General features: G+C 53.3%; 9 protein-coding genes and 1 non-coding gene across 10 annotated transcripts; 4 read left to right on the forward strand and 6 right to left on the reverse strand.

The window, feature by feature from the left end:
• Window positions 1-659: 659 nt before the first annotated feature.
• BZA70DRAFT_267155 (uncharacterized protein) lies at window positions 660-2,745 on the forward strand (the record flags this gene model as incomplete). Its single annotated transcript, XM_064911083.1, has 2 exons — window positions 660-1,323; window positions 1,379-2,745. The coding sequence occupies 2 exons, from the start codon at window positions 660-662 to the stop codon at window positions 2,743-2,745; spliced, it is 2,031 nt and encodes a 676-aa protein (XP_064768339.1).
• Window positions 2,746-3,804: 1,059 nt separating this feature from the next.
• Window positions 3,805-8,164, reverse strand: BZA70DRAFT_238036 (aminophospholipid-translocating P4-type ATPase; the record flags this gene model as incomplete). Its single annotated transcript, XM_064910430.1, has 2 exons — window positions 3,805-6,573; window positions 6,626-8,164. 2 exons carry the CDS (start codon window positions 8,162-8,164, stop codon window positions 3,805-3,807), a joined length of 4,308 nt encoding a protein of 1,435 aa, XP_064768340.1.
• A 500-nt stretch (window positions 8,165-8,664) lies between these two features.
• On the reverse strand, window positions 8,665-9,468 carry BZA70DRAFT_299201 (uncharacterized protein; the record flags this gene model as incomplete). The annotated part of the gene is made up of 1 exon (XM_064914651.1): window positions 8,665-9,468. The coding sequence occupies one exon, from the start codon at window positions 9,466-9,468 to the stop codon at window positions 8,665-8,667; it is 804 nt and encodes a 267-aa protein (XP_064768341.1).
• A 1,255-nt stretch (window positions 9,469-10,723) lies between these two features.
• BZA70DRAFT_238226 (NLI interacting factor) lies at window positions 10,724-11,245 on the forward strand (the record flags this gene model as incomplete). The annotated part of the gene is made up of 1 exon (XM_064910438.1): window positions 10,724-11,245. A coding segment is annotated over one exon (522 nt), but the record flags the coding sequence as incomplete, so codon positions are not given.
• BZA70DRAFT_152449 (uncharacterized protein) lies at window positions 11,131-12,254 on the reverse strand. Its single transcript, XM_064909716.1, has 3 exons — window positions 12,099-12,254; window positions 11,991-12,052; window positions 11,131-11,943 (listed from the first exon to the last, which is right to left on the reverse strand). Exons 1-3 carry the CDS (start codon window positions 12,196-12,198, stop codon window positions 11,476-11,478), a joined length of 630 nt encoding a protein of 209 aa, XP_064768343.1. The 5' UTR covers window positions 12,199-12,254; the 3' UTR covers window positions 11,131-11,475.
• A 15-nt stretch (window positions 12,255-12,269) lies between these two features.
• On the forward strand, window positions 12,270-15,553 carry BZA70DRAFT_277828 (uncharacterized protein). The gene is made up of 2 exons (XM_064912508.1): window positions 12,270-12,643; window positions 12,724-15,553. Exons 1-2 carry the CDS (start codon window positions 12,462-12,464, stop codon window positions 15,140-15,142), a joined length of 2,601 nt encoding a protein of 866 aa, XP_064768344.1. The 5' UTR covers window positions 12,270-12,461; the 3' UTR covers window positions 15,143-15,553.
• BZA70DRAFT_t47 lies at window positions 15,477-15,562 on the reverse strand. The gene has a single exon. It is a non-coding gene; the product is annotated as a tRNA-Tyr (tRNA).
• A 1,104-nt stretch (window positions 15,563-16,666) lies between these two features.
• BZA70DRAFT_304355 (uncharacterized protein) lies at window positions 16,667-18,469 on the forward strand. Its single transcript, XM_064914774.1, has 2 exons — window positions 16,667-17,175; window positions 17,225-18,469. The coding sequence occupies exons 1-2, from the start codon at window positions 17,148-17,150 to the stop codon at window positions 18,370-18,372; spliced, it is 1,176 nt and encodes a 391-aa protein (XP_064768345.1). The 5' UTR covers window positions 16,667-17,147; the 3' UTR covers window positions 18,373-18,469.
• A 297-nt stretch (window positions 18,470-18,766) lies between these two features.
• BZA70DRAFT_152507 (uncharacterized protein) lies at window positions 18,767-20,615 on the reverse strand. The gene has a single exon (XM_064909717.1). The coding sequence runs from the start codon at window positions 20,341-20,343 to the stop codon at window positions 18,982-18,984; it is 1,362 nt and encodes a 453-aa protein (XP_064768346.1). The 5' UTR covers window positions 20,344-20,615; the 3' UTR covers window positions 18,767-18,981.
• BZA70DRAFT_152508 (uncharacterized protein) lies at window positions 20,616-22,043 on the reverse strand. The gene has a single exon (XM_064909718.1). It carries the CDS (start codon window positions 21,794-21,796, stop codon window positions 20,888-20,890), a length of 909 nt encoding a protein of 302 aa, XP_064768347.1. The 5' UTR covers window positions 21,797-22,043; the 3' UTR covers window positions 20,616-20,887.
• Window positions 22,044-22,054: the final 11 nt, after the last annotated feature.

A 22,054-nucleotide genomic window follows, 5' to 3' on the forward strand; every position in this document is an offset into this window, starting at 1 on the left:
TGCTGCTGCAGTTGCTCGCGCTGAGTCTATGCGCACCGCATCTTCTCCTCGTCAGACAGACAGACTGTTGCTGGAGGACAGACGAGCGCTGGTGATAATGACGAGCAGGCGCCGGCAGTGCTTCTGCGCAGATGTGACGGAGCTGCGACAACGCGCGCCGCGACGGCGCTCGCACTAGCATCATGATCTTCCGCTGTTCTTATCGTCTAAACTCGAGAAGCAGCGCAGAATCGGACCATGGCCGGCTTGTAGACGTTCTTTTTGTCTGGGTGCTGGGATTCGAGAGATAAAAAGATGTCGAAGACAGAATTTTAGAGATGCAACCGAAGTTGGGAGAACTTGGGCTGCAACCGGAACCGGAACCGGCTGACAGCTGGTTGCAAACCGGGAGCTATCTTTTGGTGTTGTTGATTCATTCAGGATTCTGAGCTGTGGAAGTTGTTGTGGTTGTTGTGGTTGTTGGATATTTGCAATAGAAAGAAGTTCTATTCTGTGTGAATAGTCACTGTTTATTCTTGTTGTTGTTGTCGTTGTGTTGCTACAGTCGCGACGCGCAACTCCAGCAACGCGTCTCACCCACGCGTCCCGAACCCACCACGCACTTCACCACTCCTCACCAGATCTCTCATCAGATCCCTCATCAGAAATATCTCTCAGCCATGGCCAGACTCAGCAAGAACACAAACACAAACACATCCCGCCGACGCTCGACACCCGAACCCCACCTCTCGCCGTCCGGAAATGGCAGCAGCAGTCCGTTCTCGTCGCCTTCGCGAAGAGTACAGAGCAGTCTGCACAAGTTCTTTGCAAAGAAAGACGGGCATCGCTCGACGCTCTCGTCTCGGAGATCACCATCGCCGACGCCGTCTCGCAGACCTACTAGCGCGCACGTCCCATCTTCACGATATCTGAAAAAACCACTAGGCCCAGATCCCGAAGAGATCATGAGAAAGCTCCACGCGCGCTCGGAAGAGATCAGGAAAAGCCGCGACCTAATAGAGGAAAACAAGCGGTTCCACGAGGCAAATCTCGCAGAAGCAGCCGCGTCCGAGGATGCAGCAGATATCATGGTCTCGCCCAGCCGGCGGCGGGAGAAAGGGGATCCAAGGACGAGCGCGTTCACGACCGAGTTTTTGAAGAGTTCGCTGGGGAGTAAAGCTGCGAGGCGGATGCAGAGGTTGTTGAGAAAGCAGCAGAAGGAGCAGGATCGGCCTGTGTTTGTGTTTTTTAGGCCGTTGGGGGAGTTTAGAGCGAAGAGGGAGAGGTTTCCTGTTTTTAAGGACGTGACGCGTCTCGAGCCGTGGATACAGACGTGTTTGCTGGGTATGGATTGTTCTTTTCTTTTACTGCTGTCTTGTACTGATTGATGAATCTCTAGATGCAAGCACGAGAAGCAATATGTTTGAAAGTGGATTCATCAAGTACATGCTTGACACCGGCAAAAAGATCCCATATGCCATCAAGCGCTGGCTGATGCTCGAAAGTATTTCACTCCTCATCTCTACTCTCTTCAAATTTACTAGTGCTGACTTTACATCCACAGTTTCCGCGGAGCCGAACGCAGTACTGGCGAATGCGTATCTCAACACTCTTCTGAGCTGCGACACGCTTCCGATCGACAAAGACGTTGTCTCTGCAATGATGCTGAACCTAGGTGTTGATGAGGACGTTGCAAAGTTGACTACTCCGTTAACGCTTACTCTGCCGCCTACGCATGCCGACGACGAAGACGAAGACCCTACCGCATCCCACCCCAAACAAAACCCCAAGCCGCCGGACGAACACTCCAAGACCCCCGCGTCAAACATCGAAAACACTCTCTCCCTCTTCACCCACATCGTCCACAAGCAAACCTACCGCGACATCATCTCGCTCTTCATGTTCGCCCTCTGCACCCTCCTCGACTCCTCCTTCTCCACCGCCCCCCTCATCGTCTCCGCCGCGTCCAAACTCCTGTCCGCAATCATCCTCGCCCGCACGACTACAAACGCATGGCTCGCGTCCCTGCCACCATACCTCTTCGAGCTCATTCGCGGGGCACCCCTCCGCGCGCGCCTGCTCGCTATCTTACCCGTCTCGGCAGGCGACCCCGCGATCGCGCTGCGCACACAGCTCGCGCTTGCGTTTTTTCTGGATGATATTGAGGGGGTGATGCGCGAGGAGGTGCATGAGGCAAAGAGATTGCCGATTGCGAAGAGGATTATTCCGGAGTTGAATGAGAATCTGCTGTATAGGCTGCGGATGAAGCAGGATGCGGAGGTGAGCGAGGGGGATGATACTCGTGATGATGAGGAAGAGGAGCAGGAGGAGGAGGATGAGGAGATGTTTCAGGACGCAGCTGAAAGCGTCTCCCCATCCCTCGACACGCCCAACGAAACTGATGACGACGACGACGACGCGTCATCCTCCTCTTCCTCCACCTCCTCGACCTCCAGCGCGAGCTCCAAATTCGACTACCCCCTCCTCGCGCACAAAATCACGTTCCTCAACTACGCGCTCCAGAGCTACGTCCGCATCGGCAAAGACCACGACAAGATCAACTACATCATCACCGCGCACCTCTCGCGGCTGCAAAAACAGATTTTCAATCCTGACGCGCGGTTTAGAGATCGTACGGTAGCCGTGTTGGGGCTTAGGGCGCTGGAGTATCGGTTGAGGGGGATGTATGTGGATTCGAGGCAGAGCGTGCTGGAGAGACGGAGGGTGGCGAGTTTGAAGCGGAGGAAGAGGAAGAGGGAGGAGTGAAAGTTGATAGAAAAACGGGTTTTTTTATTCTCTGTCCATGTCGACATATCTTACATGTATATTTCAGACACTCGCGATACTTGTAAACGCAGCAAAAACAAAGCTTGATACTCTCTCTCTCTCGTTTGCAACGTGCATGATACAAAAGTAGTAGTAGTAATAGTATATAGCATCAAAGAAGGATAATAACAAATCAACAGCTCTATATGAGAGATACGCTAAACGAAGGACGTATCTTTAAGGAGGGGAGAAGGTAGATAAAAAGACGTAGTGACATATGAAACTTTCTCACGTATCAGACAATAAACAAAAAACATAGAAAAAAGACAAAAAGACCAGATCAAAAGCAGAACAGACAATTCTATATAAATCAACATACACACACCACAAAACTCTACACCATCTGTCTCGACTCCACCACCGGCGAATTATTCACAAACGACGCAGTTTCCGAATCGCGCCTGCGGAACTGGTTCACCGGCGTGCCGGGCTCGTAAGGGTCGCTAAACACGTTTCCGGGCTCGGATGTAAGCGAGGTTATCGACCGCTGGTCGGTGTCGAGGTCCGGGTCGGGCGAGGTGATCGGGATACGGTCGTCGTCGGCCGTGAAGGAGTAGTGCTTGTTGGGGGCTGGAGAGTGTGTTAGCGCGCTGTTGAAACGGGGGATTTGTTGCAGCGAGAAAGAAAGATCAAGACAGAGAGAGGTAGATGCAAAGACAAATCACAAGAGTTGTATATCTAAACACACATCATACAAAATCAAACAAACAATTAGAATTAAACCGACGTACAGGGCAGACTGAACTGTTCAGTAGAATCAGGTATTCGATCGCTGCGGAACCATGAAGGCTCAGTCCGACTATCGATCGGCTCTCTTGCAGTTTCAAAATTCTTGCAGTTGCAATACTGGAACCGCGGACGAGTTGAGAAGAGGCATAAAAATACATACAGAAACACCAGCAAACCCAATCACAACACAACAACACAACAACAACACAACACAAACAAGAACAACAAACACAAAAGCAAAAGCAAACGAAGGAAAGGGGGAAAGGAAAATCAAGGTTGCTTGCCATTTGTTCCGTCACCAATAATCGCTTCCTTCGCCATACTGTCGCTACCCGTGCTTCCCGAGCTTCCTGTGGACGCGCCGATATATACGTCTTCGAGATCACTATCTTCGACTTTCTTGCCGTTCGCTTTCTTCTCCTTCGTGGCGCCGTGGGCGGCCAGCGTGGCTACTTTGTCCGGGTCGATGTCGTTCAGGTAGTCGAAGTGGCCGAGACTGATTTGCTCGCGCACGAGGTCGATGTCGAGCGGGTAGTACATTTTCTGCGCGGACTTTGCAATGATGTGCGGCAGCAGACATGCGACCGACGAGAGCAGCACGGTCGCCCAGAAGATGAGGCTGCCGTAGACTTGGTTCGCGGCACCGAAGAAGGCGGCCGAGTAGGTGAAGCACGTGTAGATTCCGGTCCAGGCAAAGATCAACAGGATGGAGATCAAGACGATGAGGCAGAAGATCCAATCCCATCGGTACTGGTTCGAAAACACGTACAAGTTCGCGACAATGATACAAGCCGTGGCAACGAAAACACCCATCGACTCGCGCTGGTTGATGCCGAGTCCGTTCGAGGTCTGGAATCCGCCCGTGTGGTAGAGGAAATAGGCGAGATAGAAGCAGAGCACGGACTGGTACATGCCGTCAAACATATATCTCCAGAACTTCTTCTGCGTCCACTCAAGTCGAAGGATACCGCGCTGGTACAGCTGCGGGACCGCGAGCGAGACCTTGTCATTGACGTCTTGGTCGAGAATACCCATCAAGATAACCGGCAGCGAGGTGAACGCCAAGTTGTAGAGCATGATGTAGGTGTAGTCAAACAGATACGAGCCGTCAAAGTCGTTGTAGATCTGGTACCAAAACAGCGCAAACGTGAAGATCACGTTCTTGTAAAAGAAGTTTGCAATCATCTCCGCCAGTCTTCGGTACGACCATCGTCCATGGACGAGCAACAGTCTGCTCAGGAATCTGAACTGGCCAATCGCATAGTCCGAAGACATGACGGCCTGTCGACCTTCTTCACCGGCAATACCGACACCAACATCAGCAGCTTGAATCATAGCAACGTCGTTAGCTCCGTCACCGATCGCGAGCGTCATAACGTCAAGTCCGACCTTGACCATCTTCACGACGGCGGCCTTCTGCGCCGGCGACACACGGCAGCACATGACGGCCTTGCACCGCTTGCAGAGCAGCAAGAAGCGCATCTTTAGACTCTCGTCAAGCACAAGCTTGAGCGCCTCACCGTCGATAACGAGCGCGTGCGTCGGCGGCGGAGGCGCGTGGTCGCCCTTTGCAAACTCGAGCTCCTCGAGCGTGCCCTTGAGACCAAACTCCTTTTCTGAAAACTCGCGTAGTTTCTGGTCTGCTTCCTCGAGACCACCGTCGGCAGAAATCTGAAAGACCATGAGGTTCATGTCGGTGCCGAGGATGTTGCAAGAAAAACCAATGTTGATTGCGGTCTCGACCTTGTCACCGGTCAACACCCACAGCTTAACACCGGCCTCTGCGAGCAGCGAGATCGCGTCAGGAACACCGTCCTGCAGACGATCCTCGATGGCGGTACCACCGAGCAGGATGAGATTTCGCTCGATGCGGTCGGCGGCGATCTCCATCTTCTCCTCTCGGTCGGTAAGAGCAGCGGCAGCCTCGTCGTACTCGGCACTCCACAGCTTGTACTCTTCTTCGGTGAGGATTCGGTGCGCGATGCAGAGCGTGCGCAGACCCTCGTTGGCAAAGATCTCGAGGTCCTCGGCGGTAGCCTCCTTGAGCTCTTCCTGACCGCCGGCGCGCAGACGCGAGTAGATGACCGAGTCGGCACCCTTGCAGAACAGCACGATCTGGTTCGTGTCTGGCATGCGCACGATCGCACTCATACGCTTACGGGTGGAGTTGAACTCGAGCGTGGTGAGGATAGGGTACTCCTTGACCTCGCCCTGCACGTTGAGCACGACGCCGCGCTGGGTGCGGTCGATGAAGGCGTAGCCGACGTCGCGCGCGGTGGCGACGAGGGCAGCCTCATCGGGAGACTGGGCCTTGAACTCAATGACCGGGGGATCTTCACTGACACGCTCGGCGAGGACAGAGTGGCAGAGCGCGAGGGCCATCATGAAGTAATCAACTGCATCAGCCTGCTCGTCGCCGCTCTCGCCCTTGAGGTCGTGGATGTACTGCGGGGAGACGAAGGTCAGGTTGTCGGGGTTGAGGTAGACGTTTTCGTTGATTGACTTCATCTCCTTGAGCATCTCCTCGCGCGCGAGGGCGATCCTGCGCATGGCCTTTGCGCCTTCAACTTCGACATCCATGCCTTGTCGCTTCTGGATACCGGCCATGGCTTCGGTGTAGGCTTCACCGTAGGCGACGCCGTTGACAGTGACCTTTTTGAGCTCCATGACGTTCTGGGTGAGAGTACCGGTCTTGTCTGAGAAGACGTACTCGATCTGGCCGAGATCGTCCGAGATGTTCCAGGACTTTGGAGTGCAGGGGTAGTCGATGGGCTCGTAGTACATGTAGGTATCAGAGTAGATGAAGAAGGCCTGGATGGTCTTGATGATTTCGATAGAGATGTAGAGCGAGATGGGCACGAGGGACTGGAAGAGAATGATACAGGTCCAGAAGGTGACGAGACCGTCGACGGCGGCCGAGCCACCGATCGAGCCAAACTCGAACCACTCGATTGTGTTGCTGTCTTTTGACCATCGCACTCCCTCGATGACACCTGAGACGAAACAGATGACAAAGAGGAGGAGGAAGTTGAAGAGGACCTGGGATGTGTCAGTTAGTGACTGGAAATAAATAGGAGGAAGAGAAACTCACATTCCAGTTGAGCTCGCGGGTGAGGCGCGAACGCTTTGAAGGAGTCTCGCCCGAGTTGAGCATGATTTTTGTCTCGACACCGGTGAACATGACGACACCGATGACCCAGTCAGTATTTCTGAGGGTGCAACCACGGAGGAGCATGTTGTTGATGGTGAGAGGCTCAGCCATCTCCTGACGGGGCGAGTTTGGATCGTGCTTGTTTGTGAGCTGGGACCAGCGCAGGACACCAGAGTAGGAGTAGAGGTTTGGATGAGGAGCCTCAGACTCGATCAGGAAGGAGATCTTTTCGCAGTCTTTGGAGCGCTTGATGCCATGACCGCAACGTACGGCCTGGCGGACTTTGAGGTTTGTCTCGCCGTCCAAGTTTTTTGTCTCGACGTAGCAGGCGCCGTCAGCGTCGGAGGTGGAGAGGACGATGACATCAGCGGGGATCTCGTCGTCGTTGCGAATGCGGATGATGTCGCCGACGCGGACGGCTTTCCAGAAGGAGCGCTTGAAGCGGGCGGTGCCGGGGGCGACGAGCGAGGGGTCGAAGACGGAACCATGAGCGAGGTCGATGGAGGGCGAGCGGTAGGGGTCGTTCTCGGAGGAGTCTGCGAAGGGGTTGGCAGGAGCAGCGTAGTCGCCAGAGGGTCTGGAGATTTCGTGCATCTGGAAGGACTCGCCGACGACGGTACGGCGGAGGTCAGCGGAAGCGCGGCTCATGTCGGCGTCGGAGAAGTTGTCGTCGTCGTCGCGCATGGCGTCCTCGCGGGCGCGGCGCTGGGCGTCGTACTTTGCGCGGCTCTTGCGGGAGCGGAAGCTGCGCTTGAGGACGTGGAGGATGTTGAGGGAGACGCGGGTGGAGGCCTTTTTGAAGCGGCGCCAGGCGGAGACGTCGTCGTCGGAGACGTTTGGGTTGGTCCAGTGGGAGAGGATCTGGGTGGGGGAGTTGTTGAGCTCGAGGTCGAGGACGGTTCTGCGGTAGTCCTCGATGGCGTCTTTGATGGCGGTGATGGTGACGATGACGATGATGGGGACAGCGCCGAGGCCGGGGTTGGAGGCGCCGAAGATGGAGAAGATGGAGAGGATGACGATGAAGAGGAAGTAGACGTTTGCGATGTTGTGGAACTGCAGGAAGAGGTTTTTGGGGACGAAGGAGAGCGGGGTGTACTTTGCGGAGCGGGTCTTGTTGCGCGGGAACTGGGCGAGGGGGATGCCCTCCTCGTCGAGCTCTGCGGGCGGCAGCGGGCGGTTGACGTAGACGCGCCGGTGCGGGAGGTCTTTGGCGGCCACGCCGGCGTCGTCGCCCTTGTTCTCGCCCTCGTTCGCGGCGATCTGGGTGAGCTGGCGGGCGAGGCCGTTGGCGTGGGCGGTGGAGTGGCCGCGGTGGAGGGAGAGACGCTTGAGACGCGTGGAGTAGCGCTTCGGACGGCCGTTGGGGTGGCGGACGGAGGCCCAGCGCAGACGGCGGGCTTTGTGGGCGTCGTGGTGGGGAGCGGACTGGGAGGGCTCCTCGGACAGATCGAGATCTGCGAAGCCCTTTTGGTCGTCCATTGCGGGGGGGGGGGGAGGGGGGGAGGGGGCTGAGAGGTGGTGAAGAGGTGGTGAAGAGAGGAAGAAGGAGGCTGGGCGGAGGCAGACAAAAAGCGGCCGCAGCTGCAGCACGTGATTAGTCAGAGATGACATGCAGTCATACTAGTAGTTAGTGTGTGTATTGTGTGTGTTTATTCTTATATACTAGTTCTGTATATCTGTATATCTGTTTATTCTATCTTCTATCTGTTATATCTACTGTATCTCTTCTATCTATTCTATTCTCCTTCTCTCTCAGCTCAAATATTCTCATCCCGTCGGAGCCGCAAACGCCGAGTTTCCGGATCTCGGCGGGTTCGGGTCGGCTCATTAAACTGAAACTGATTATTCAAAGTGTGCTGTTGTTACTATATGTCTGCTATATATGTCATATATATGATATATATGATATGATATATATGATATATGATATATCATATAGAACAGTGTAGACATCTTATAACATTCAATTGACATCACAACTACAACTTCGACACCAAATGCAACCCCCCATCCAACGGAATAATCGCCCCGTTCAAATAACAACTCGCCTTCCCCGACAGAAACACAATCATGTTCTCGATATCCTCCGCAAACCCCAGCCGGCCTCGAGGATTGATCTCACTCAAGTTCTCATCCCCAATCATGTCAATCAGCCCGTTCGCCATCTTGCTCCTAAAAAACCCCGGCGCCAGCGCATTCACGCAGATATTCCGCGGTCCCAGCTCGACCGCGAGCACCTCCGCCAGATGGTGCACCGCCGCCTTGCTCGCAGTGTATCCATACGTCCCTCCGCCGCCGTTCGAAGACACCATCAGTCCAGTGACGCTGCCGAGCACAATCGCCCGCGCCGGGTCCTCGCTCGTGCCCGCCTTCTCCAGCATGTCTGCAAACGCCTGGATAGTAAAGAACACGCCCTTCACGTTCAGCCCAAGCACTCGATCAAACGCCTTCTCCGGGTGCGTGTCGAACGGAGCTCCCCACGTCGCGCCCGCGTTCGCAACCACCACGTTCAGCCTATCAGTCGTCTGCTGCACCACCTTCTTCACCCTGTAGATATCCTCGGCCTTGCTAAAGTCCCCGGGGACCGCAATTGCCTTGCCTTTGATCCCTGATAATCCATTCAAGAACTCGACCGCCTCTGCACACGCCTTCTCCGACCGCGATGTGATAAACACCGTCGATGCGCCTGCCTCCATCAGACCCTTTGCGGCCGACAGCCCGAGTCCGCGCGATCCGCCGGTGATGAGCGCTGATTTGCCTGTGAATGAGAAGTCCGAGAGCATTCTGTATTCTTCTTCTTCGCTTCTTATAATACTGCAGGAAGACAAGACCGACGACACTTCTTTATACCCGCCGCAAAGAGGGGAGCCGAGGCAGCAAAAACACGTCTCCGCCATCACTCGGCCCACGCCCTCATCATAACTCCCAGTCACGTGCCAGCGCAGCCGCAGTCGAGTTCGTCGTCGTCTGCTCGCCGGCTGCTCGACGATCACGAACCTGCCGGCAGCTGCAATTCCTCGCAACAGCGCCTTTCCTGCTGTTTTCTTCTTTGTATTCAAGAGATATGGGTCTGACTGTTGCCGGTTCATGAACTCCATCCAGTACCTCTCCTCCCGCGTCGAGCGAGTCATCGCCGGCCCGCAGAACCACACCGCGAATGACGACTCTGCTTCCTCCTCTTCTCCTACTTCCTCCTCCTCCTCCTCGACTGCTGCTTTAAGAGACCTCGATGGCGTTGATCCAGCTGCTCTGCAGAGTCCTCTTTCCGACACTCCCCCCGAAGACGTCCCTTCCCCCCTGCATCCCGCTCAGAATTCCTCCGAGTCATCCTCCTCCTCCTCACCCCCACCTCCCTCACTATCTCCCTCACTATTACCACCAGCAACGCCGCGCTCGTGGTACAGCTCAATAACTCCGATAGTCCTCCTCCTCCGCTTCCTCTCATACCTCTACGCCGTCCTCGCATCCACCCTCGGCGTCAGCGGCGACGACCGATCCACCCCAGACTCACCGTGGGACTCCGGACTCCACCCAGAACCCCTCTACCAGCGGCGTATCCTTGAAGAAGATGAATCCTCCCCGCTCACCTCTCAACGCCATCGCAGTATTGACGCCGACGACACCTCCAACACCAACACCTCCAGCGGACTCACAAAAGAACCACACATACACCTCAACGTGGCCAACGACGACGCTGCGCCTTCGATATACAACAACTCATACGCCGGTCCCGCCACCACGCGCAAGTACCGCACCGTTCGCATACGTCTCGCAAAGAAAGCCGCCGGGAGTGGCAGCAGCACAGCAATCTCCAGCTCCAGCTCGAGCTCAGAGGGCGAAGACAACTCCTCCCTCTCTGATACGCCACTGTCATCATATTCCTCCGTTCCTGACTCTTCCTCCTCCTCGCCGAAAATATCAATCAAATCCCCCACCTCTCCTGGCATACACAACTCTCGGGCAACAAAATATCCCCGCGCGTTACCCCCACCGCGGCCATTACTCCCTCGCCACCCGCAGCCGAAGACGCTGATCCTCGACCTCGACGAAACACTGATCCACTCCATGTCCAAAGGCAGCCCGATGTCTGACGGCCACATGGTTGAAGTCCGACTCGACAAGCAGCACGCGATTCTCTATTATGTCCACAAGCGGCCGTACTGCGACGAGTTTCTGCAAAAAGTGTCGAAATGGTACAATCTCGTGATTTTCACCGCCAGCGTGCAGGAGTACGCCGACCCGGTTATCGACTGGCTCGAGCAGAACCGAAAGTACTTTAAAGGCCGGTATTACCGCCAGCACTGCTCTTTTCGCTCGGGTGGATACGTCAAAGACATTTCTGTCGTCGAAGCGGATCTGAGTAAAGTAATGATCATCGACAACTCACCCATCAGCTACCTTCTGCATGAAGACAACGCGATCGCAATCGAAGGCTGGATCAACGATCCCTCGGACTTGGACTTGTTGCATCTGATTCCTTTTCTGAACGGAATGCGCTATGTCACTGACGTGCGGAGTATAATCTCTCTTCGCATGGGTGAGAATGCTTTTGCGGTATAGTTTGTCTATTCTTTGTCTGGCTGTCTGTTTGGAGCTGGTCTTGATCTTGTCTTTTTGGCACTTGTATATTTGGCTGTGCGCAATGTTTTAATGTAACTAATGCCACCTCAGTTTTTGTCTCTAGAACTGGTTTTTTTCTATCAGTAGGTCTTGCAGTTCTTTTTGTCTTTTGTTGTTCCATATTCATATAATCCTACACCGCATTCATATATACATCATCTATATAATCCTCACGCGCCCTTGTATTTATACCTAAACTGCTCAAGACTGTCAACATCTCCCTCCCGCATCCATCCGCGCACGAGCAAGACCGCAAGCAAACTCCCGAGCGGACAGAACCAGAGATAATCAATCCCCATCAGCGGATTAAACTGCACAACCGCCGACAGCGCAATAACCGCGGATAGCATAAAATTGAGTGCGATAATGAGCTGCGCGTTCGTCCAGTTCTCGCGGCGGAGCACGCGTTCGTGCCATGCGAGACCGTCGAGGGCTTCGCGCTGGAGGGCGTCGGTTGCGATCGCGGCCGAGAGGGAGGAGGTCGAGACTGGGGTGGTGTGGATTGTGTAGGCGGTCGCGAGGAGGGAGGAGAGCGTGAGGACGGTGAGAAGGTGGCCGCGGGGGGCGCCCATGTAGACGAGGGCCGGGTGGAGGACGAAGATGGGGGTTTGGAGGAGGGTGATGGTTGTGAATGCGATCTGGGTGGTTAGTTGAGTGCATGAAGTAGTAGAAGATGAGTACATACCTTGTATCTGTAGTTGATTGTCTCGTTCTCAGTTCTGAGGGAGGTTATGAGTTCTTCCTGTTCTAAAGAGGTCAGTCGGTATCAGATATCATGAAGAAGAAGACATACGCTGCTCGTCCAGGTACACGACCTCGTCCTCGCCGACTTGGTCATCGTCCACATCCAAATCCTCAAACCTGCGTCGCCAGGCCTTTCTGAGATGCGACATTCTTCTCTTCTTCTTCTTCTTATTCTCTTCAGTAGAAGTAGTAGTTGATGACGATGATGATTAAGTACGTCACCGCCACGAACCCCTCGCGAATGTCAAAATAACCTGTTCCCTGTGCGCTCGACTCACTGCGCCGGACTCGGTTCGTGAGCTCGCTCGGCACCGCCTGAACAGACAGCAACTCGGAGCAGATTGTTCTACTAAATCTGTGAGTCTGGTCAGTTACTGCTGAGAGCGTGCAGAGCAGAACAGCACAAGCAGAGATGACCACGATCGTGACCCCGCCGTCGCTCTCCTACTTTTGCATCTTCAACCCAACCTTCTGCTACAGCGATGAGACCCTCTTCGACCAGATTTTCTTCTACGCGTCCCGAGCTGAGGCTGTTTCGGCTGACGAGCAATTGCGGAAGGTCGGTTTGATCCAGGGAATCCTGTCTTTTGCCAGGTATGTCGTGCTGTCTATCTTTCTACGCTATCATACCCTCTATCTCGACCTGATAACGACTGACTTTAATCTCTCTCCAGCGACTTTTCAAACAGAAAACCAGTCGAGATCATCGACACCCGCAAAACACGCACCGTCGTCGTCGAAATCGAACCAAACTGGTGGATGGCCCTCTGCGTCAACTTCACCCGCATCCAATCCCCCGTCTCACAATCCTCCTCCGCCGCCGCCGCCAGCAAATCCAACGGCAGCAACGGCACAAACAACAGCTCCTCCCGCAACGGCTCCGCAAGTAACAGCAACAATACTTCTACCTCCGCCTCCAGCAAGACGAAAAACTCGATAAAAACAACCGGCAAGATCGTCGGCGGCGAGGTCAACTCTCCAGCCGGCGACAGTCCCGCGTCGCAGTCCCGCGTCTCGGCGCTCAGCTCGTTTCGGCGCAAGAAAAAGGTCGAGATGAGAACTGATTACTCGCGCAAGGAAGTTCCTGGGTGTAATGTTCTGCATTCGCAGCTCATTCGCGGGTATAATCAGTGGAAAATGCTCAATGGGCGGTATCCGGCGTCGTACGTCCGCGACGAGGCAAAGGAGAAAGCAATGAAGGACAAGCGACGGATGGCAGACGAGCGAAGGCGGAGAGAAGACGAAGCGCTCGATCGGGGTGAAAGCGAGGAAGCAGCAGAGTCGCGGGACAAGTTCGACGAGCAACTACAGCAGCAGCTGCAAGCCGCCGACGACGCAGCCGAGCAGGCGCTCGACGAACTCGCAGAGTTCCGCATGAACCTCCGCAAGTTCTGGTCCTGGTGGCTGCATAAATGGGAGCTCTACACGTTCTCGAGCGCGACCTGGGGCGGCACGCTCAACAACTCTTTCCTCGCGCACGGGCTCACGCTCGGGAGTGTGCCGACGCTCAGTTTCTCGTTTATGGATTACGCGGTCGGGATCAAGATGGGCGGGCCGGGGAGGATCTCGGATTTGACGGCCGAGGCTATAAAAGCGATTGTGAAGCGCGAGGAACGGAACGGCATGGTCGATCTTGTGATTACTCGCATGAGCACATTCTCTGTCGTCGCGCCCGGGGGCAGTTTACTAAAGTCGTCGGCCACAAGCGGGCCGCAGATGCTCAACGGAGACCAGGCCTCGATTAACGGCGACGCTGAGTCACTCTACTCCCGCGGCGACGACGCGGCGTCGATAATGTCCTCTCGCTCGCGGCGGTCGCGGTTCTTTGATCGCCGGACAGAGTCGCTGGCGGGACAATCAGAGTACACCGCGACGTCAGAGTACTCCGACAACGACGCGGTCGCTGCCGCGACGCTTATCGACGAGCAGTACGCGCTCGAAGAGGAGATGCGCAACGGCTGCGTGTTTCAGGGAGCAGGGTATATCTCGCGCACGAGTATTGCCGAGTACAGTCGCTGGATCATCGACAACCATATCTTTCCGTCGCCCGCGGCGGTCGAGGGCGTGCGCTGGAGTCTGTACTCGAACGTCGAGGACCCGCTGTGGCCGTTCTCGGCGCTGCTGTTTAGTTTTAGGTACGGATACAAGCGGCCTGTGCCGCCGAAGATTAAAAAGAAAAGCAGCAAGAAGAGTAAGAAGGACGGCAGCAAGAAGCGCGGGAGCGTGGCGAGTATCGAGTCTGCGGCGGCGAAGGCAGGGAGTACAGGGAACAGCAACAACAGCGCTGCGGCAAAGCATCTTCTAGACTCGTCGCTCGGACTGCTGAGTAAAGTGACCTCTGCCTCGACCGCGTCGACGACGATCGCGACGGTGCAGGAGAAGATGCCGCCGCATGAGATCAGGGATGATTTGTCGGACGCAAAGTTTCTTGTTGGATTGCAGGGGGGGTTGGATATGGACGCGATGTTTGACGACGAGGATGAGGATGAAGATGAGGATGAGGACGGGGAGGATGGAGAAGGGAGGGGAGGGCGGAGAGCGCCGCCGGAGATTACGATGAGGGAGGTGTATATGCTGCGGAAGCGCAAGAAAAACCGAGAGGTAAAGGCACAGCTGGCTCTTCCGGCTCCTCCCCCACCCCCCTCGTCAGAGATGGTTAAAGAGGAGGTTGAAGAGGACCCTGTCGTGACGCCGGTATCGCCTGGGAAAGCAGACGCGGACGGCGACGGCGATACAACGATCGGAGCAGACGCGTCGGTCGCGACTATTGTCGTCGCCGACCAAGAAGCGCAGGCAGAAAGCAAGTCTACCTTAGCACCGCCTTCCACCCTCGCAGACTCAGTCTCAACCCTCGCCTCCACCACCTCCACAATCGCCACCACCCAACCCTCCTCCTCGTCCTCGTCGATGCAGCAAAAACACGAACGATTAATGCTAGTGATTTACAAGCGCGCGCCATTCGTCTTTTCCGCGTTTTTCGACCCGGAAAAGGGAAAGCAGGCGCTTGCAAATCCGGCGTATTATCGCGGCCTGCATCTTAGACTTGGTACGCTTGTCGAGCCTATTTTCGAGGATCTCGAGAATGGGGGTTAATGCGTGCTCTTTTTTACTCCACCTCGTTCTGCATTTGGTATCCTGCATTTGCTTTTTTCTGCTGTAGTTTTGTATCGCAGATGTGTATTGTAATTGTTTTTGTTTGAATGTTTGTTTGATTGTTGTTTGTGTGCTAGTACGGCCAGGGTTGCATCGATCGGTCTTGGGATTCGTTTAGTTGAGGGTTCGTTGTTTGATTTTTGAAATTGGTAGATTGTTCTGGTTTTTTTATAAATAATCCAACCTATTAAATAAGACAAATAAAACACATCAACTGCTGATGAATAAATAGTAATGAAAAAAAAAAATAGGAAAAGAAACAAAAAAAATAGATTCTCCGGAGCGTGACTCGAACACGCGATTTTCAGATAATCGATAAACCATTACAGTCTGACGCCTTACCAGCTTGGCCATCCGGAGCAATTTACACAAAAAAATGATTATACTTGCCGTTATAAGCTTATTTTTGCTTGTAAGCGAGGAGGGTATTGGTTTGCGCTTTTGTGGTGGGTGGGTTGGTTAGGATTTAATAGCTATGGGGTTTTGGGGTGGTTGTGGGTGAATGGAGGAGGGGAGGGGTGTTGTGAGGGAGGTGGAGGGTGGAGAGTGCCAAGTCGCACGGCTGAGTATACGATTGGAGTAGTGAGTCTAGATATGACGTCGCTGTTCACGGCGCTGATAAGTATCAGTTGACGAGGTGCAGGATTACAAGTTTCCGAATTCATAAGAAAGAAGGGCGATTTGAGAAGTAGGTAAACAGTGACGGGGATGTAAACAAACGGGGAGCTGAGCAGAGGGAGCACGGAGCTAAGTTCTGCGTCCGGAGATTTGGAGTCGATGGGGTATGCAGGATGTGCATGTGGATGATGCATGGGTGCTGCAGCGGGGTGATAGTGAGGAATGGCGTGATGGTGGATGGTGTGGGTGTAAGAAGCAGTGGGGTTTACAGTTGCAGAAGTAAGATGAGTATAGAGAGAAGATGTCTGGTTTATCGATGTGGATGGGGTTGGATGGAGGGAGGAGGGGAGAGAGGGAGTGAGCAGAGGAGGCGGATGATGAGAGGGACGGGATGCCGGATTCAGACAAGCTCAAGGTTAGATGGCCAAGACGAAGGCATGCATGCGAATACATAATACAGAATACGGTATTGGCTTGTGCAGTGGCGAATAGAAGAAGGAAGGAGGAATGGTGTGGAGAAGAGAGTAGGGGATGGTTGGGATGTTGATGAGGGTATTGATATACTATATGAGTCGCGTAATTTCAGATGGAATAAAGACCTGCTATAAGAGCATATATCAGAGCATACACAGAACATCAACACAGAACAACATTCAGACATCAGACATCAGATGCACAACAAGAACAGGCAGCAGCAGTGCAGCAGCAGCAGGTGGCGTCTGGAGGCAGCTTAAATGAAGGCAACTGGAGACGCGGCTGGGACCTCGTGGGCGGCCGTTGACGTCAGGGGAAACGAACAGAGGCGAACCAGGTACAGTGCCTGGAGAGCAATTACTGATGAGGAAGAAGAAGTAGTTGTAATAGCAGAATAGAACAACAAATAACAATACTATTCAACATGAATATCTACAAAACACGCAAGTGATGTAGTGGAGTAAAGGCCCGCAGCGTCGGGTTGCTATTCCTGGCTGCTGGGCTGCGCTTAACTTTGCTCCTATTTTATTTCCCTCTTTCGTCTCTTCTTCCTCTCTCAGCGATTCCAGATCTCGACGCCGGTTCTTTTCTTCTTCTTCTTCTTTTGTTTCTCTGTCGGTGTTGACTCGTCGCCTCGGAGCAAAGGCCTTCTTTTTCTTTCTTCTTTGTTTCTTTTTGCCTCTTTTTGGTGTTGTCTCTCCTCTTCCTCTTCCTCTTCCTCTCCTCTGCTCAGCCTCGGTCTCCGCCCCGCCTCATCCTCTTCATTCTCTCTCCATTCTCCCTCCATTCCTCTCTATCGCTCTTTTAAACCTCTTCGATCTCTCCTCTCTCTCTTCAATTTCCTCTACTCAACATGGCTTCCTTCGCAAACACCTCCTCCGGTTCGTCCCCTCTCCTCACTTCCTCGAGTAACCAACTAACACCTCGCAGTCGCTCCCTCCACCCTCACCACCTCCACAATCCTCGGCTCGACCGTCATCGTCACCCAGTCCTCCAGTTTCTCCTCCTCAGCGGATCCAACCGACTCAGTCGTCACCGTCGTCGTCACCCAAACCTCGCAATCAGACGACAGCCCTCTCACCGCCTCCCCAACACCCACATCCACCGCCTCCTCCTCCACCTCCGCCTCCACAACCCGCTCCACCGCCGCCCCCGTCATGGCCACCGACGCCTCCCGCTCATCATCCTCCTCCTCCTCCCTCTCCACCGGCGGCAAAATCGGCGTCGGCGTCGGCGTCCCCCTCGGCGTGCTCGCGCTCGCTGCTCTCCTCTTCTTCTGCTTCTGGCGCCGGAAAAAGAACAAACGCCTCTCGAAAGCGGCAGCCATGCGCCAGGACGACGGCACTGACGACTACATCTTCGCCGCCGGCGGGTCAGACGGCAGCGGCGCGGCAGCAAGTGGCATCGCGTCGCAGCCTGATATGAGCGAGGTCGCGGGACCGACGCCGAGCGGGTACAGAGGGTGGGGGCCGAGTACGCCGAGTGAAAATCCGCCTTATCAACATAGTAGGATGCCTGTGAGACCTCCTGTTGCTGCTGCTTCTGCCGCCGCCGTTGCTGCTGGTGCTGGTGTTGGTGCTGGTGCTGCTGCCTCGTCGAGCTCAGGCTCGCCTACTTCGCCGGCGATGCCTAACTCAGCCGACCCACCAACAACCCGCGCAGCTCCACCCCCACCCCTATCATCCACCACCGCGCCATTACGAACAAGAGGCCACCTCCCCGCAGGCTCAGAAGTATCCCAATTAACCACCGGCTCCAGCGTCGCCCTCGACAGCAGCGACCCAACTATGCCACCCCCGCCAATCCCGCCCATCTCCTCCCGGCGCCGCCTTTCAGGCCTCGCGCCTTCCGAAAAGAGCGGCGCGGGACATAGTCATACCAACTCGATGCCGGGCCTGCAGGTGGTTAATACTGGTGGTGATAGCATGTTTTCCACCGCCGACGAGTTTTCAAACGACGAGTCGATTGACGAGAAGAGGTATTCCTCCGCAGCCGCGGCACCGCCGCCTCCTCCTCCGCGGAGGAGAAGTGGGCATTCTGCACAAAACAGCGCGTCTGAACTGGCCACCAACTTTTAAGTCTTCTTTCAGACTGCTGGTTTGACTTTGAAGAGTGTTTTTTGAAAATTCTTGTATGCATTGGCATACGTACGATAGGCGAAGTGAAGTGACTTCAACCTCTGCTGATACCATACACCCACACACATATATACATACATTGCAAGAACAAAAGTACTGCTCTAACTTCTTTCCTCTTTAAAATCTTTGTTTGATTATTCAATAACGAACTGTACGGAGTGCTCGCGCTTTTTGTTTTCTCTTTTTGCTTTTTGCTTTTTGCTTTTTGCTAGTTTTGGAAATTTGTGAGTTCGGAGCTCGTTTAGATTGCATTTGGGATCTATTTTGTTTTTGTTTAGACTGTGGTTTATGATAATCATACTAATACTAATTCTACTATTTATAATGATATGAGATGGGATTCTGTGGACGATTGCCAACTATCTCGTCAATCTCTATCTGTAATTGCTTGTGTCGCATCGTAGAGGAAGGTGTATAAGTAGAGTACTTTGGTCCCCTCGGTCCCACCTTCTTCTCCTCGTGCCTCTTGATCGCCCTCTCGCAATTGCCTTCTCGCAAACAAGCAAAAGCCGACATTGTCTCTCTTCAAAAAGCAACTAGCAGTAGTCCCTATCCTTTTTTTTTGGGTGACGAACTCCGGGCCTCGGCTGCTTCCTGAAGCAAGTCAGATACAACATCATCCGTGACTGCTTGGTTTTGGCTAATGTCGATCGTGTGATAGTGAGCATACAATAGCTTAAGCAATTGAGATGAAAACTCAAGTCCTGTGCAATTTTCCAGCCAGATCAAGCCCGTTGGGTACTCAAATCTTCCCAATCTTTTGTAGCTCAAAGACTCGAGAAGTATTGCATCAGTGATGTCTGGGTTGTCACTAAGGTTGAGGATCTTTGCTCGCTGAAGATAGTCTGTTTTGAGAAAGTCTGCAACATGCGGCGACCGGCGGAGCAAAAAGCATTCGCATTTGTCACTTAGTAGCGGGAGACCGCTCGCAAACATGGTCCCGGAAAAATCGACCTCATACAACTTTGGCTGTTGGCGCAGGTAAAGAGTCTCTTCCTTACCACGACGCCCGCTGCCGACATCAGACAACACGTGAAAGTGCCATAACGCAAGTGTGCTCAGTACCGGCGTAGCTTCCAGAAGACGGGCCAGCAGATTTTGAGAAATCTCGTGACGAGAACGAGGAGGACAAGGATTCCAATGCTCGCTTTCGCTGAATACCAGTGATTTTAGAGAGCGAAACAGCTGACCACACCTGAGTTCTTTGTATACGATAGGATTTGATGCTGCAGACTGAGGAACCACCTGTATGTGAGCCGGACGTAATGCTTGCTCACCCTTCTCGACCGCAGTGCGGATAATTATCGCCAGCATATCAAGCGGCACATGAAGCCTGCTCGCGATCCTTAAAAGCTCCCACGGCAGGCCACAAGCATACTGACTTGCATTGGCATCGCTCCTCCGCAGCGCTGAATTTGGCGTAATCGAGCACATAACATGGCGTGCATAAGCCAATGATAACCTATTCCCCTGTATCTCTTCAGCAATCTGATACATGATCCTGTAGATATGACTGGTATCTAGCGAAACTGAACCCATATTTTTGTTTCTCTCTATTGCATCAAAGCGGGCAAGGAAGCGGTGCAGAGAAAGAAATGCCTTGCGGTGTAGAACGGTGCCATTTGTATTATCCGCGAGATTTATTTGCACAATCTCTGGTGCATTCTTCGCATTGTACTTCACAGGGTTGTCGTCAGCTTCTGTCCCATCTGTGATGAACTCAAGATCACGCCAAAATGTTGGCATATCCTGTATTAGCTCCTCCCAAAAGCGCGATAGACTGCACATAGCAATCACCGTCTTGGTCGGAAGGTAGGAGACGACCTTAAACAGGATATCGTAAGGCAGGGTCTCAATCCGGTGGCGCTTGCTGTCGGCGATCGCAAGTGCAGAGATGTCTATAGATTCCATCGCCCAGAAGTTCAGTAAGAAGAAGATAATAGTCAGAAGAAGAGAGAAAGCGCAGAAGGAGCGCTCTTATGAATGAGGAGCAGGTTACGAATCCGGGGTAGCACAGATCTAGCAGCTGCCTCAACCGCGAGATATTTCACAAAACCCTCAACCAAAACCCCTCCACGCACTATAACCGTTCACTCTTTTGAGAGAACAGGGCGTCTTTGATAGCGACCGCTATTGTTTGATGGAGTATGTGTAGTGATGATTTTGATTCTTGTTTGTAGAGAACGACCCTCCACCCTAGTTTCTTAGAAGTGTCCTCGACCAAAGCTTCGCTGTAGCTGAAGAGCGCATACTGCTGCTTAGATCGCTCTATAACTACCTAATCAGGAAGATCACATAGTCCATCACAATGACACAACTCACGTCGACAACTACAGCGTCAGATCTCAAATCTTTCGCAGACTGGCGGTGACAATGATCCCTGGAGAAACGTGAGCGTAACTGGCATCACACAAGGCACATCGTCAAGGGCGGGGAAGCATGCCCGCCACGTGTATCAACACAATGCAGGCATCATCTTCATCACCATCGTGATACCTAAACCGACCAGGAAATCACACGATAGTGTCATTAATTTCGTCATTCTCGATCTGTGATTGCCCGCGTCGTCATTGTAGAGGAAGGTGTATAAGAAGGGCGCTCTGGTCACCTCGATCTCATCTTCTTCTCCTCGTACCTCTCGATCGCCCTTTCGCAAATAAACAAAATCGACATAATCTCTCTTCAAATCATTACAACTACCAGCAACAATGTCAGCTCCCCGTGATGTCCACCAGGCCGCCTCGCAGGTCCAGTCTGCGACCGACAAGGCCGGTTCGCAGGCCTCCCAGACCATGCGCGACGCCTCCAGAGGCAACCAGTCCGCACCCGACCGTTCGGGTAACCAGCAGCAGTCCGGATCCCGATCGAGCGGTGGTGGCCGCAAGTGAATTCGCAAGCCGCAGTGAACGAATCTGGAGCACGCTTGTTGGTTTTTGAGGGTATCGGTTGCACCGGTCGATGAGACTAGGCAGTGGGTATCTTTCTGGAGCGGCGGGGGTTCTCGGGATCGATGACGGCTTCGAAGGATCTTTTGGTTTTTATTTCTGCTGGGCCCGGCATTTGTTAATGTTTTAGTTGAGAAAATAGTTTTGTTGGTATCACTGCTGGCAAAACGAAATGGCGGCGTTCGTTGTTTCTTGGAAATATATGAGTTGTCACCACCAATTATGTGTAGCTCTGAATTTGCAGTAACAGCAGCAGCAGCAACAGTAGACAGAAAACAGGTAATTCCTTTGTAATCAATGCAACTCTCTAATAAGCAGGAGTTTAAACAAAACGTGCAGACAGCAAAGACGGTGATACAAATTGTGAGCAGCACGTGCGATATTACACGTAGTTGAGTAGCATTGTGTGATTGCCGCATAATCGCAAAATGAATCAGCCATTTTTATAAACTCTGATTTGATTGCTTTTTAACCGATTTGTATCCGATTGTCAGACGTAGTGTCTGAAGTAGGTGATGCAGTTTGCTTGTCTGCGATGGCTGCTGATTTTCAAAGGTTAAAAAAATGGAAGCCGCTGAAGACAAATTCGCTGATCAATTATTTAGGGTTTGGCAGTTTTGGACTTTCTACTTTTACAAACACAGATTAGTTGTAATAATAATGATACAAATACAAAG

The sequence above is a fragment of the Myxozyma melibiosi genome, assembly GCF_037950935.1.
Source record: "Myxozyma melibiosi strain Phaff 52-87 chromosome Unknown BZA70scaffold_5, whole genome shotgun sequence".
NCBI lineage: Eukaryota > Fungi > Ascomycota > Lipomycetes > Lipomycetales > Lipomycetaceae > Myxozyma > Myxozyma melibiosi.